This window comes from Eleutherodactylus coqui, chromosome 11 (assembly GCF_035609145.1).
Source record: "Eleutherodactylus coqui strain aEleCoq1 chromosome 11, aEleCoq1.hap1, whole genome shotgun sequence".
NCBI classification, from domain to species: Eukaryota; Metazoa; Chordata; class Amphibia; order Anura; family Eleutherodactylidae; genus Eleutherodactylus; species Eleutherodactylus coqui.
In genome coordinates this window covers 76925728-76938244 of record NC_089847.1, presented here as the reverse complement: position 1 = coordinate 76938244, position 12517 = coordinate 76925728, and the positions used below count along the sequence as shown (strand labels likewise).

Genomic DNA, 12517 nt, shown 5'->3' with positions numbered 1-12517 from the left:
AAAATGGCTGTATAACTCCATATCAGCATGTGTTTATATGAGGTACTTCAGAAGAGCATCTCTAAGAAATCCTTCAAACATTTTATCCATAATAGAAGTAAGACTCAGCAGCCTGTAGTTTCCAAGTTTACTGTTTTGACTAATCTTTTTTTTTTATTCTTCAAACAAAGATGTTTGGTTTTCAAATCTTAGTCATTGACAAAGCATAAGTTAGCAAATGCATATGCAATATAACAAAGAAACCAGAGGAGGGTAAAGGAATAGGGCGGTGAGTGGGAGAGGAGGGGAGAGAGCAGAAGGCAGTGGGAGGCACCTCCTTTTTAGGCATAAGCTTTCCATCTTGGTTTAAGAGACGGGCTATCCTACACCTCCGCTATCATCTTGTAGCCCCAGCAAGTTATGAAGGTTGAGGGATTGTGTGAAAGTAAGGCCCATGAGCATATCTTAACTTGGGTGACTTTTCTGTTTGCTCTGGACAAGTCTATTCCAGGGTTCCCAATTTTCCTTGAATTGCCTTAATCTATCCTGCTGAAACATGGTTAGTTCCTTGTAAGAGAAATTCACAGCTGGGGTGTCTTCCAATTCCTCAATTTTAGGAATTAGTTGGGCCCTCTATTTTCTGGTAATCAGGAGTCTCGCAACATGAAATACATGTCACATGACCAGTCTGAGTTAGGTAAGCTTTTTATATTTAGCAAGAGTAATGCTATTTCAGGGGTAAGCAGTGAGTTGGCTATATGGAGTCTGATTTCTGGAATCGGGTCCATTTTCAGACGGCATGGGGCAAGCTCAAAATATATGGAGGAGGGAGCCTACTCCACATCCCCTCCAGCATTCCTGGGACCGTTTATTCCCCATCCAAGATAGACACCAGGGGTGTAATACTACCTGTTGAGCAATTTTTGGTATTCTTCCCAGTGGGAAGCAGAGGCTATTGAGCTGTAGGCCCATTTTAGTGATCTATCCAATTCCGCAGTGGAGAATGTTTTGTTAATCTTTTTCCTAGTTCAGGAATTACATTGTTTTTTTTAAATTTGTGTTTGTGAGAAGGTGATAGAGAGAGTTTGTGAGCTTTTTATGCGTGACTTGATTAGGTTGCAAGAGCTCACCCAGCAGCCCGGGTATGGCTATGAAGATTTTATTATTTTTTAGCTAGTTGCTGAATTAGGGTCGGGTCATCTCATCTCCTCTAGATCATTTCAGAGAAAGGTTGGGGATCTGTGAGGTAAGACTGTGTAGGGGAAGCGAGAGATGGTTTCTCACAGATACAGATGTGCTTGATGAGTTGAAGACTGTTCTTGCTGCATGGGTTGTGGCAGTGACTGCCACAGAGCCAATGGGCAGGGAATAGGGTTCAACTGACAATGCCAGGAGGAGACTTGGCCAGTTTTTAGTGTGAGAGGGAGGTTTCTAGGGTAGGCCAAGATTTGTTTGCATCAGCACAGCACCAGTGTTTAACCCCTTAAGGAAATGGCCTTTTTTGGCATTGAGGGCCAACGATTTTTGGTATTTTTTCATCTCCATTTTTCAAAAGCCATAACTTTTTTTTATTTTTCCGTCGATGCAGCCGTATAAGGGCTTGTTTTTTGCGTGGCGAACTGTAGTTTTTATTGATACCATTTTTGGTTACATAGCCTACATTGTAAAACTTTTATTTTTTTTTTTATGATCGTAGGGAGAGAACGCATAAATTCTGCCATAGATTTTTATGCAGCCTAAATGATACACTACATTTTTTTCTGCGGGATAGTATGGTTACAACGATGCCAAAATTCTTTTTTTTTTTTCTTTTTAGGTTTTTCCTCTTTTCCACAAGAAAACCCCTTTTTTGGAAATTATTTTTTTCTAATATCACTGCATTCAAAGTGCTATAACTTTTTTTATTTTTCCATGTACAGAGCTCTTTGAGGGCTTATTTTTTGCGAGACTAGCTCTAGTTTTCATTGGCACCATTTTGGGGTACACACATTTTTGTTTTTTTCACTTTTATTGAGTTTTTTGGGAGGCAAAATGCTAAAAATTTGCATTTCGTCTGTTTTTTAGTATTTTTTTAAACTTTTTGCTGTGCAGAATCAAAATCATGTCCAATGTCATTACAGATGCAACGATGCCAAATATGTGGTATTTTAATTTTTTTAAAATTTTCTTTAGGCTAATATGAGAAAAAGCATAAAGGTTTTAACTTTTTTTTTTAACATTTTTATTTTTTGTACTTTATTTTTCTCTTCTTTTTACACAATCTGTGTCCCTCTGAGGGACTTACACAGCAGGACTGCAGATCGCTACGATAAGGCATGGCAGGACTTCACTCCTGCCATGCCTTATCGCTTATTATAGCGATCTTGGGCAGTGGCAATACAGGACGCCGGTATCTGGCGTCCTGTTGCCATAGCAACCAGCCAGGCTCTCGCGATGTTATCCCGAGAGCTGGCCGGAGTCACAGAGGGAGCGCGCTAAGTAGATCGCGGCAGGGAAAGTGGTTAACAGCAGGTGGGCGCATCTCTAATGCCCCCTGCTGTCACAGCGGTACGCCGGCTACTAGTGACAGCCGGCTTCCACTGTGGGATAGCGCGAGAGCTGCTATGATCTCGTGCTATCCCTATGACGTAAGGGTACGTCATTTTGTGGGAAGTACCCCGCTCCCATTACGTACCCTAACGGGAAGAGGTTAATTTGGCATACTAAAAAGGCATTATGGTAATGACGAAGATTGGGCACCCCTATGCTACTGAGGCGTAAAAGTCTAGAAACTATGGAGAACGCAATCGTAGACTTTGCCCCCCACCAGAAGAAATTATTCAAGTGATGTTGCAAGGGCAAAAAGGTAGTCAGGGATGTCTAAAGCAATGGAGCAGAGCGAATATAAAATGCATGAAAGAGTTTCATTTTATAGAGCACTATTCTGCCCATACGGCTGGATTTGAAGGGTGACCTATCTATCTAGCTGTTTTTGCAACAAAGTTACTAATGGGGGAGAAAGTTGGCCATGACTATGTCATCTAGTCAAGAGGTAAGACTGATACCGCAGTACGAGATCATGAATGGCCACCACTGAACGTTGTATTTATTTGATTAGGGGATTCCTGTTCCTATCTTGTATGTGGATGTCCATCACTCGTGACTTGCATTTACTTTGTAGTAGTACATTGAGTTGAATAGCTTAAGGGTAGAAGTTACATGCTGAAAAGTGAGTTCAGGGTCAATAAGTGACAAAATGACATCGTCAGCAAAGAATTTGATTTTGTTCTGTCATGCCTTGTTTAATTCTTGTTATTAATGGGTTCGTCATAATAGACTCCGCTAGGGGCTCTATCATTATGGAGAAAATTAATGGGAAGAGAGGGCAACCTTGCCGTATTTGGAATGACCGTGACTTCGAAGCCGACGGGGAGGAGTATAGAGCTACAATTGCAGCCAAAATCGACTCCTCGAGGCTGGAATTTCAGTCTGGTGCATGTAACCCCTGTGCACTCTTATCAGACGCCTTGTTGGCATCCAGGGCAAGGAGCAGAGAAGGCGCTTGATGTGAATCTCCACTCTCCACCAGGTCAATTAGGCATCTGATTGAACGAGATGACTGTCGCCCTCTCGTGAATCCCACCTGGTCATTTTTGATTGTTTGAGGAAGTATAGGGCAGAATCTACTAGCAATTACTTTGGCATATAATTTCATGTCTGAGTTTAATAGGGAAAGCAGACGGAAGTTTGCTGGGGGGTCCAATGGTTTACTCTCTTTGGGAGTTGTGACTATTGTTGCTTTAAATTTCCGATGGTATACCATCAGACTGCAGAACTTGGTTAAAGAAGGTTAGAATGTGGGGAATTAAGACTTTCTTGAAAATTCGTATATAATCTTTGGACAATCCATCTGGGCCAGGGGCTTTGCTCGATTTCAGAGAATGGATTGTACATTCTAATTCCTCCGTTATAGGAGTGTTAAGCCTTAAAAGTTGGCCATCAGGGATACAAGATAGGTCGCACTTCGAAAAGAAGATTGTGATAAGTTTGTCGTTGGGTTTGGGGGTGGCGCTATCCTGGCAAAGATTATACAGCCCGCAGTAGTAATCGCAAAATTCTTCCACTATTTCCTGCTTGGTCAGAAGCTTTTTCTTTTGTCTGGAAAATTAGGTAGGGGATTCTTCTCTTAATTTGCGCTCATTTGACTCCATTAGCAATTTGCTGTCTTTGTTGTGGGAGTTGTAGAGCTGTTTTAAAACTTTTTAGACAGCAAGGGGTTATTTTTAAAAGTATTGCCTAGAGATGAAGTTTCTGAGAGTAGGTGTTGCATGGTTTGATCACGTTGCCATTAGAAAATAGCTGCTTGTTGAATAAGTACTCCTCTCACGTAGGTCTTATGTGCGTTCCATAGTATAAAAGGGTCGTTAGTCTAGAGTATTAATTGCAAAGAATTCTCTTATATGTTTTTCAGTGTGTAAGGCATTTGGCTTAAGAGACAAAATACCTTTGTTTAGAGAAATAACACCTAAATGAGCAAGTTTAGGGGGAAAAGCGATAGGCCAAGACTTTCAAATCCATCATTTGGAAATACTTTATGCTTGATGTGTCTCCAGGATCTCGAGCACCTGTGATTTTTGTGTAGCTAGCATAGAAGACTGCCTTATGTAGTCACAGGGGAGGACAGGAAGTAACTGTGTAAAGACATTGAAGGGAAAAAAAGGTGGAAGACTAACAACAAATGAAGAAACATATACTTTAACATTGCAGTGTGGAGACTGCGCAAACTGGGGAAGACTTTACATCAAGATCTCAGGCTGAGTTCTGAAATTTTTGCAGATATTTAAGCTTAAGCTATATCACCTACTCTCTCCCACTCCTGGTGTAATTTAGGAGTGGGCCTCCTGTCCCTCTGAAGCTGGGTCAGGATACCTTGTGGCCAGAACCATCTTGGGCTGCCTCTCCTTGGTAGGTGCTAAGGAAAAGGCTGCAGGGTGCTCATCTACCGGGTCCCCTCACTCTGGCAGGTTACCGGAAGGTGAGGAGAGGAAGGCAGAGCACTTGTCTCCCTCTGCAGGAACATCACCGCTGTGTCTTTGACACATGCTGCCTGCAGTCCCTTCTGCTCCACAGCGCTTCTCTCACCACCGCTGCTCTGATGCGCTGTGTCTGTGACACATGCTGCTGGCAGTCCCTTCTCTTCCACAGCGCTTCTCGCCCCGCTGCTGCTACAGGACCCTTAGAAGTCTGTTATCTTCCAAGAGGAGGCTTGTTCATCCTTATGGGCATTCTAACAGATAAGGCGTCTTACTGGTACTCAGACAATTTCTCAATATTGTGCTTATAGACACTGATTCAGTCGCTTTTCAGGTCCCTGGAAGGAGTTGAACTACAGTGCGGCCATTTAGCTCTGCTTCCAAGTCACGCTCCCAAAAGTTTTTTTGACCTCTCTTTGATTATTAGAACTACACTTGCTATGCGCCAATCCAGTGAAACATACCCCGTCACTATTGAGTTCTTAAATATAAGAAAAAATGATCTGCTTATCGTATTACTTAATTCTCTTAAAACCCAGTTGTGTATACCATCGGGACCTAGTGATTTATCCATTTTAATCTTTTTAAGGTGGCTCTACACTGTTTTCTGGGTTGCACTAGTGACCTTTAATGGAGAGTTTACTTTATCATTTTGAATTTCACCTGACATTTTGATTTTCCTGTGAATACACTGGAGAAAAATATTTAAAACATTTGATTTCTTTTCATCACCCCCTACTACCTTTCCCTAATTACTTTAAAGGGCCCACACTTTCCATTGTAGGCCACCTGCATGCGGGAACCTGCAGCAGAAGCCGTCCCTGTGCCAAGCTGGTGACCACGCGTACCTGTTGTCCTTCTTTTGTCTGTACTATGAATGGACCCGATGGGTCACCATTGGACATGAGCAGTACAGCCTTTTTTCAATTTTTTTTTCCCTTACCGTCGCTAGGCAATGTAGAATCCGTAACTTGTATGCAATATCAAATGGTTTCCGTAAATGTAAAGGAAGAACAGATTGTCCGTAGCATGCTATGAATGGAATTTGCAGCGGAACCGCGTTTCGGACGCTGACTGTGGATCCCACAATGCAAATCCATTCGTGTTCCGGCGGCCTTAATCTTTTTGCTATTTACATAATTGAAGAATAGTTTAGGGTTAGTATTACTTTCTTCTCTGGCAATGATTCTCTGTTTCCAGCTTTGCTGCTTTTATTTGCTTTTTATGTATTTTTCTTTATCGCATTTTAAGCCCTTTTCACTGTCTTCTTGTTTTAGTAGTTTAAATGCCTTCTTTTTGTTGTTTGTTGCCCCCCCTTTATATCTTTATTGAGCCACATTGGTTTTCTCCCATTCCTAACCCTAGCAAATTTTTGTTTGCAGCGGTATATAATTTCTGCTACAAATTCTCAATTTTTAATATGGAATAACCTTTTGCACTCTATTTTAAATTGTTTGTGCATCCTTAATCTATACAGACATGGAATTCCTCGAGGTGTTAACAGAAGGCCTGGAGAGAGTGTTGCTAGTTCGAGGAGGAGGAAGAGAAGTTATCACCATCTATTCTTGATAATGGACCAATCACACACGTGTGCCTTTTGATCAAGTTTTAGAAGAAAAAAAGAATTTTGGCAATCTTAAACATGTTCTATTGAAACATCTACCTATATATGTTTACACAATCTAAAAAGTTTAAAAAAACAATGCTGTACATGAATCCTTTCTTGAATATTTGGTAGGCTGTCTAGAATTTTGTCTAAAAGGTGGTTTCCAGGAACCATACTACTGATGACCTATCCTGAGCGGGCGCATGCTGTCAGGCGCTGCAAATACACAGAGGTCGGAGCTGAAGCAGTGTAAGTCTCTGCGCCAACCTTTGTGTAGTGGCCGGCACTTGTTAATTGCAGGCTCAACTCGCATTGATTTCAATGAGAGCTGTGCCTGCAGTTACAAACGCCGGCCACTACAGAGATCGGCATGGAGACTTACACTGCTTCTGCTCAAACTCCTCTTTTTTTGCAGTGCTGATTGGTCGGGGTCCTGAGCAATGGACCCCAGCTGATCAACTATCGATCTATCCCGAGGATGGGTCATGAGTAGTATTCTCCGTAGAAAACCCCCTTTGAAGATAATTATTTTTCTGTAGCATGGTATACTGCAATGCACTGTTGAAAATGGTCAGTGCTTTAAAAGTCTTCAGGATATTCACAAATGTTGAACAGTGGCTATATATAAAGGGTATCTGTCAGCATAGATGACATGAATTTACGGGGCTCATGGAAGCCAAGTCCAGGAGTGTGATGTGTTTTTTTTTTTTTTTTTTAAATACTCTCTTGCCTTCCCATTCCCCTGCTGTCTGCCAACTAAACCGTGCTACTAGGTGCACATAGCAGAAGAAATGAGCGAGTATACTCACTAAGGCCAAGTACTCGAGCGAGTAGTGCCTTAGCGGAGTATCCTCCTGCTCGTCTGTAAGGATTCGAGGGCCGGCGCGGGTAAGTTGCAGGGGTAAGCGGGGGGGGGGGGGGGGGGGAGAGAGAGAGAGAGGGAGAGAGAGATCTCCCCGCCGGCCCCTGAATCTTTACAGACGATCGGGAGGATACTCGGCTAAGGCACTACTCGCTCGAGTAGTTAGCCTCAGCGAGTATACTCGCTCATCTCTAAGCAGAATCAAACTCATGCACACACTGTCCTCAATTGTGACTGGCTGCCTTAGTCTATATATCGTTTTAACCAAGTGCCACTGTCATTAAAACCATTAATGCAGTGTACCCACTGTACAGCCCCTGGAACTTGGGTGCGCTGAGCTCTGCTTTTGCAATGCTTTAGAAAAGGCCTTACTCATAAATTGGATATTTAAGGATGAGCATTCTATCACTCAGCGCTGTCCTCCAATCATATTAGGACTGTTGTCTTGATCCATGGAGTTGGATACTGATTGCTGCCACGGCAAAAACTTAAGTATATTTTCTATGTGCGAATGTAGCAATTGTTAACATGACTAAGCACATCATGATAACTATGAACAGCACTGTACAGTAGTATATTGTAGTTATCATAACTGGTTACATGTAAAATTAATGTTCCTACATCTGCACGTTATAGAATATATTTTCTCATCATGTACGGATCTTGAGTTAAAATTCAGCAGGTCCTAAAAGACACCCTTTTTATAGGTATGTATTCCCTAGAGCAGTGCTTATTACTGTATTTTGGGAGCTTTAGTTTTATTAGATGAGCCGATTGTATAAGTATAGTAGTTGCTGGTATAATTCGATTATGCAAAAATGGAAATCAGCATGCCCTACATTGTATGGAAAGTGACTTGGCAGGGAATTACATTTTTTCTATTAATTGAGACTTTAGAGCAAGTCAGCAGATGTCTGAAAACTATTCTGGGTATAAATAGTATGCAAGACTTGCTATCTTTCAAGATTAGTACAAGTTAAAGGGGTTGTCCGACTTATGAAAGGGCAGTTTATGTAAAATAACAAAGTAGCTGATACTCTCTGCTCCGCACTCCTTGCTTGTCCACCTGCTGACCTCTTTAAAGGCTGCAGTCTGCCTAGGCCATCTATAAACAAGCTGCTGCAGCCAATGACCGTTCTCGGCAACGATCACTGAGTGCTGTCATTGGCTGCAGCAGCAGGTTTATGGGACATCACATAACAACGAAGGCCGGTGCTGGGGATAAGGCAGGGAGCGGTGAGTATTTGCTGCTTTTTTATTTAACACCATGGTGGACTCTTTAGGCTGCCCTTTCATAACTAGGACAACCTCTTTGCTGTAATATATATGGGCTATATCTAGGTGTATATTAGGACTAAGAAGAATAAATGAGCTAATTTATATGGTTATATCTAATATTTTAAGCATTCATGTCTCTGTTCATTTGGTACCTGTTTATATAATGTAGCAACTAGTTTTCTGCATAAACCAAGCTACTACTAAGAATACTTGATTGGTTCAAGATGGTAAGACCTGAGGAGTGTCAGTAAGACTGCAGTTGCACAGCCTAAGGCTTAGTCCTTTAATGTCAGCATAGTACAGTTCCACAATAAGAGGCTGATCTTCACTTTTTTGTGTACCCTGCATTATCCTTCAATAACACTTTTCCAACATATTAAAAATCCCACTGCTTCCAGTGATAGTGGGCATCGTAGGTCTACTTGTTTCTGGCTGCGCCACTGATGTCACCGTAAGGCATGTGGCCACATTCTGAACTGTTACTAGAATCCAATGTAGAACATATATGATTAATTCTTTTAAAATTTCTGACAATACCTAAGCCATATTTCTTGAGTCCAAAACGTGTTTTAAATGTTTATCCAAGTTGCATATAAACTGCATTTCTTGTCAAACTTCCCTTTCAGCCATTGTTACAAACTAGTTTTGTAGTGTTTTCCAACTTGTGCATTTTTTAAATAAAGGTTAAAATAAAGCGTCCCGCACATTTCCCCTGTGTATGAGTTGCACCCGAGAGGCTCAGGTGCAGCCGACAGGCAGCCCTTTGACGTACGTTAGCATGTCCTATTTCTTGTCCATGATATGGACAAGTTATGGGACATGTGGTGAGTTTTCTCAAGCAGACCATTGATCCACATGAAAATAGTCAGTGCGCGTGTCCTCATAGTTCTGTAATTGGGCTGAGTGCTGTCTGTTAATTAACACGCACAGTACATGGCCCCAAATACACTACTGCATCGTGGGCCTTAAAAATATATAGTGATAAAATAACCTTTTGTTGATTCTTAGCAAAGACGTTTTTCAAGTTTAGGGAGTCATGTTGCTGCAAAGCGAATTTGTCAGCTTGAACATGCTGTCCAAACTGCAGTCGACATGTTTTGGAGCAGGAGGAACTGAACAGATTATAGCTTTACACAGGAAGATTCATTAGAACTAGTAATTTACTCATTTAAATATCTGCTGCTTCTGAGCTTAGAGGTCCCATAGGCACAAATAGTTGTCAGGGCTGGAATGACCTAACTGTGCATATAGGAATAGCTGGACTACGAAGTATAGAATGAACAGAGAGATAAATGGGTAGCTTACTACCGTAGTTCTGCTGCATCTTTTCCCTCAAAACTATACATCCATCTGCTCAGCATTCCTGAGCTATACCATGCTGCCTTAGAATGGGCTACATTTTCAATGTGACAAATTCATTTTAATAGCCACAAAAATTCTTTCTATGAAATGACACACTTGATATGCTTTCATGTGGAAGAAGCGTGCAGAAGCCAGAGCACAAAAATTAAATGATCTGCTTTCTCTACTCGTCATTAGCTTTCTTACATGAGTAATTAAATGCTGATGCCAAAGAAGGCCGCCTGCAGACGAGCGGGTCGGATCCGGCAGCGAGAAATCTCGCCGCGCGATCCGACCACAGAGCCTGCAGGGACGAGCGCGTACTCACCCGCGCCTGGCGGCCCCGGCTCTTTGATGTGCCGGCTGCCGCGCAGCCGGCGCATGCGCAGACCGGAGCCGGCGGCCAGGTGAGTGCGTGCCCCGCAGAAAATTAGAACATGCCGCGGTTTGTTTTCCGCGCGAGATTTCGCGCGGCCAAACCGCGGCCGTCTGCATAGGAGTGCGTATTGTAATGCACTCCTATGCAGACTTTCAGCGGCGGAAATCCCGCGGCGGGATTTCCGCTCGTCTGCAGGCGGCCTAAGAAATGCAAGATGTAGAAAACAAAATAAACAGAAAAAGTAAATTAAGAAATTGAGAGAGCATTGGTGTATTATGATCCTGAATTAAGGGCCCATGACAAACTACTCATCTATAAATTGCCTTTGGGACTACCAGCTTGCTATAACATTTAATAATTTTTTTTTTGCCTGTCAGTGCAGTTAGAAAATATTTATTTGTGCAATTTATGTTAAAGAGGTATTTGCAACTTGGCTTTTCATCGCTGACATGAGAAACCCTGACCCTCTGTTTCTAAAGACCACCTGTCGGAAACAACCAAGTAATTCATCCCAGTACTGTTTTCTGTAGCACACATTGAATTATGAAAGCTACAGAAACAGCATTGAGCTGAAACGCTCGGCTGTTTTTATAGGCTGCAGTTGAGTAGCTGGTAACTATAGCAGCAGTTTCTCATCTCGGCTAGGAAAAGCCGATATCCGGATACTACTTGAAATCTATTTAATGGTTGTATTTTGTTTTGTTTTATTAAACATGAGATGTGTGTTTTGCTATATATTAAAAAAAAATAAATTGCATTTTTACTACTACACTTTTTCTGTTGAAATATTTAAAAACATCCACTTTTCAAGGCAATAACAATCTATATTTACGTTTGGGAAAAATATGCAATACTTTTTGAAATGATTACATAAAGTAAAGCCAACACTTTGCAGTCGTACACCATGTAAGGTCCTACCTTCACAATGTAAAGGACTTCTTTTTGGTGTGTATGCTAGTACAGTGCCCCAGACATATTTAACTCTATTCCAGTTGTATATGTTGTATACTGACCAAACGTATGTCAGCAAGACACTCTTGCTATGCAATTTGACTAATAGAAGTCTGGAGCCATCCATGATGGGAGAAGTGCCTGGACTAGAGTGAGTAGTGGATTTTGTGCTAAAATCAATCAAGTATTGGATAATAGTTTAATACTATAAATATATTTGCAAATAATTCATTACCTCATAATCATCTTTAGTTTGTACGGCGCACTCAGTAAAATATTGTATATCTGCATATAATGTAAGTGTGTGGTCTCTCAAAAATAGAAATTCAACCATCTGTTATTCTTTTCATAAATTTATGAACAAACTGACAACGGGGTGTTAATATTCCCTGTTGTCAAATGGGTGTGTCACTACGTTTAACAATGTCCATACTCACTGGCTGTTCAGACTGTGCAGGGACACGCCTCCAACTTGTAACAAATTTTCTATTTATACATTTATAAGAGGAATAATAGAGGAACAGCACAATACAGAGTTGCTCCAGAATTACTGCATTTCATGTGGAAACTAGTCGTTTTTTTATTATTTATTAAGAGACCTGTTAGAAATCTACACAGAACTAAGAGGAACTGTCCACTCTACTGTGTGTATGGTAGGTAGAACTGACCTGGGAGGGATGAGAATGTTTCATAGTAACGGACTGAGAAGTTATTCGGGAGAGTTATGGCCCTTTTACACGGGCTGAGAATCTCAAAATTCTTCTTTGCCTGAGCTGATGTCATCACCAGCTCTTTGCGCTCAGTGTGTTTAGGCTGCACAATTCTCATTGAAAATCATGCAGTTCTTGTGCACTAATGGCTCAGTGTTTCATATTACTATGTAAACAGATTCGATGGAACGATTACGCTGCAGCTCCACCTACTGGAAGGCAGCATTCCTGCAAGTCAATGTTGGAGCCCTTAGACAAGCCTTATAACAATGACTGGGAATTGAAAACCAAGCCAGAATAACTATACACAGCTGTTTCGGGGTCTCTGCCCTTCAGAGTGCAGTAGGTTTTTGGCTTGGCTAGTGAGTTCTGTGATGCGGGTCGGGAGGGCTATCATTT

General features: G+C 41.6%; 1 protein-coding gene across 1 annotated transcript in view; it reads left to right on the top strand.

Moving 5' to 3' along the window:
- The window catches only part of SLC12A4 (solute carrier family 12 member 4), a 246864-nt gene extending 239458 nt beyond the window's left edge, over positions 1–7406 (top strand). Inside the window, exon 24 of the mRNA XM_066582693.1 lies at positions 6469–7406. Coding sequence (XP_066438790.1) covers positions 6469–6560 — 92 coding nt within the window. The 3' untranslated portion in view covers positions 6561–7406. The remainder of the gene's footprint in view (positions 1–6468) is intronic.
- The last annotated feature ends 5111 nt before the right edge of the window (positions 7407–12517 follow it).